Genomic DNA, 1,964 nt, shown 5'->3' with positions numbered 1-1,964 from the left:
TCCAAATGATCCCATGTTGTCCCCAGCACCTCCTGCTGACAGATCGCCATGACTCTGATTGCCCCAGGCCCCTTGAAACTGTCCTTGTCCTCTCTTGAACCTGACCAAGACCCTTTCAGATGCGGGGCAGCTCTGGATCTGGGCCCCAGCTGCCCCCTCCAGAGTCCCTGGGCCCCACAGTTGCTCACTCAACCCCAGGTGGCTGGACACCCTTTCCCTGCTGCCCATGCTCAGGCAGGACAAGCCAAAGTCAATGTGGTCTCAGCAGCTGGGAGAAATGGCCCGGTCAGGCGAGAAGAGATGAGAATCTCCAATATATCCCAAAGCTCTGTGTCTGGACATGGGGCTGGGGTCCCGGGGGCAGTTGCTTTCCAGAGGTGCTTTGAGCTACAGCTCTGCTGCCCCTCAGTGTTGCACGACTGGGCTGAGCGTTGGACAGATTCGCACTCTTTCGTGCGCAGAAATCAGGCACCGACTTTTACTGATGTTGCTGTCAACACGTGGAAGAAGTTTTTCAGCTTGAATTTGTTGAGACAAAGGAACAGGTCGCCCAGCCAGGTTGCAAGTGCCCTATGGTTGCACAGTGCTCTGACATACCTGGTCAAGTGCAAGATGTCCCAGCACACAGCAGGGCATTGCACCAGACGATCTGTGAAGATCCCATTCAACCCAAACCATCCCATGACTTTGTGATTCTTTGTCCCTTCAAATTCCCCATCATTGCCCTGGAAAGTCCCCTCCCCACAGAGCCAGTGTCTCCCTGCCCCATGCTGGGGCACTCCATGAGAGCCCCAGCCAGTTGAAAGCACCACACAGACAAATGGCTTCACAGGGCTTCTTTTATTAGCAAAGACTGGGGGAAATACCCTTGGGGTCCAGGTACCAGCTGGAAAAGGGTTTGGCAGTTGCAAGGGACCGTTGGAGGTTGGGGCCATCGCACAACACCACCACCCTCGTCCTGCTCTTTGAAAATAAAGAGGAGGGCACGAGTCTGCAGCTCTTCCAATGGAGTTCCCAGCACAGCCAGATGCTTCTTCCTATGAGGATAAGGCACCATCTGGTTCTCCGGTGTCAATGCCAGCCCTGGGAGATCAGCTGCCACAGTGCGAGGAGGGCGAGTGGGAGTGGGGAGGAGCCTGCGATGTTCAGCGATGGGACGTCTTCTGCTTTGTGACACCAGCACCCATCCTGCAACGGCAGCTGTCCTTAACTCCAAGGGTCATCCCCGGCAGACACATAGTCCACCATCCCTGGGTCCATAGACCCTGAACCCCTGGAGTCTCTGCATGGAGGGATGGGATGTGCCTGCCCACTTCTGCAGCATGGAGATGGGTACCTGCCCCCATTCGAGGGGACAGCCCCCCTTTCAAGGCCCTTTCCAGGAGCTTCCCACCCCTTTGCAGTGTTGGGGACCTCTCCAGGGACACCACCCCTTGCCTTGCTGCCCCTGAGCTCTGTGTCCCCTCAGCTCTTACCTGGTGGCCAGGACAGGATCACCAGCTGGGCTGCCCCTCGCTGAGGTTGATCTGCTCCAGGATCTGGCTGTACCTCCGGGTGAGGGCGTTGGTGTCCCTGGTGAGGTGGGTGAGGACCTGCTGCAAGCCCGTCAGGTGGTGGGACAGGCGCTCCTCCAGCTGGGCATCCACAGCCTCGTTGCTGTCCGAGGATGTGTCCGTGTCGCTGTCAGCACCGGTCGAGCTCTGGTCGTTGACAGAGGCCAGGCCTTTCTCCACCATGGGCTTGATGGCCTTGAGCAGCTGGTAGCGCTCATAGAGGTCTGTGTGGCTGCCTGCGGCCGGGGCCGCCCCCTCCTCTTGCGGGAAGACCCCTCGGAGCAAGCTGGGGAACATCACCTCCTGCTCCATCTTCTGGGTGGCTGAGAAGTACTGCTCCATGGCCTCTCTCCCACAGCTCGGGCAGCGCTGCTCTGGGCTCTTCTCAGGGTGCCTCCTGCTCCCCGTCCC

At 58.8% G+C, this 1,964-nt stretch overlaps 1 protein-coding gene across 1 annotated transcript; it reads right to left on the bottom strand.

Annotated features, from left to right (window-relative positions):
• Positions 1 to 821: 821 nt before the first annotated feature.
• On the bottom strand, positions 822 to 1,958 carry LOC113962030 (thyroid hormone-inducible hepatic protein-like). The gene is made up of 2 exons (XM_027672839.1): positions 1,476 to 1,958; positions 822 to 1,188 (listed from the first exon to the last, which is right to left on the bottom strand). Exon 1 carries the CDS (start codon positions 1,893 to 1,895, stop codon positions 1,494 to 1,496), a length of 402 nt encoding a protein of 133 aa, XP_027528640.1. The 5' UTR covers positions 1,896 to 1,958; the 3' UTR covers positions 822 to 1,188; positions 1,476 to 1,493.
• Positions 1,959 to 1,964: the final 6 nt, after the last annotated feature.

The sequence above is a fragment of the Neopelma chrysocephalum genome, unplaced genomic scaffold (assembly GCF_003984885.1).
Source record: "Neopelma chrysocephalum unplaced genomic scaffold, ASM398488v2 Primary Assembly neopelma1_99569, whole genome shotgun sequence".
In the NCBI taxonomy this organism is placed as follows: domain Eukaryota; kingdom Metazoa; phylum Chordata; class Aves; order Passeriformes; family Pipridae; genus Neopelma; species Neopelma chrysocephalum.
This window is presented reverse-complemented; position numbering and strand designations above follow the sequence as displayed.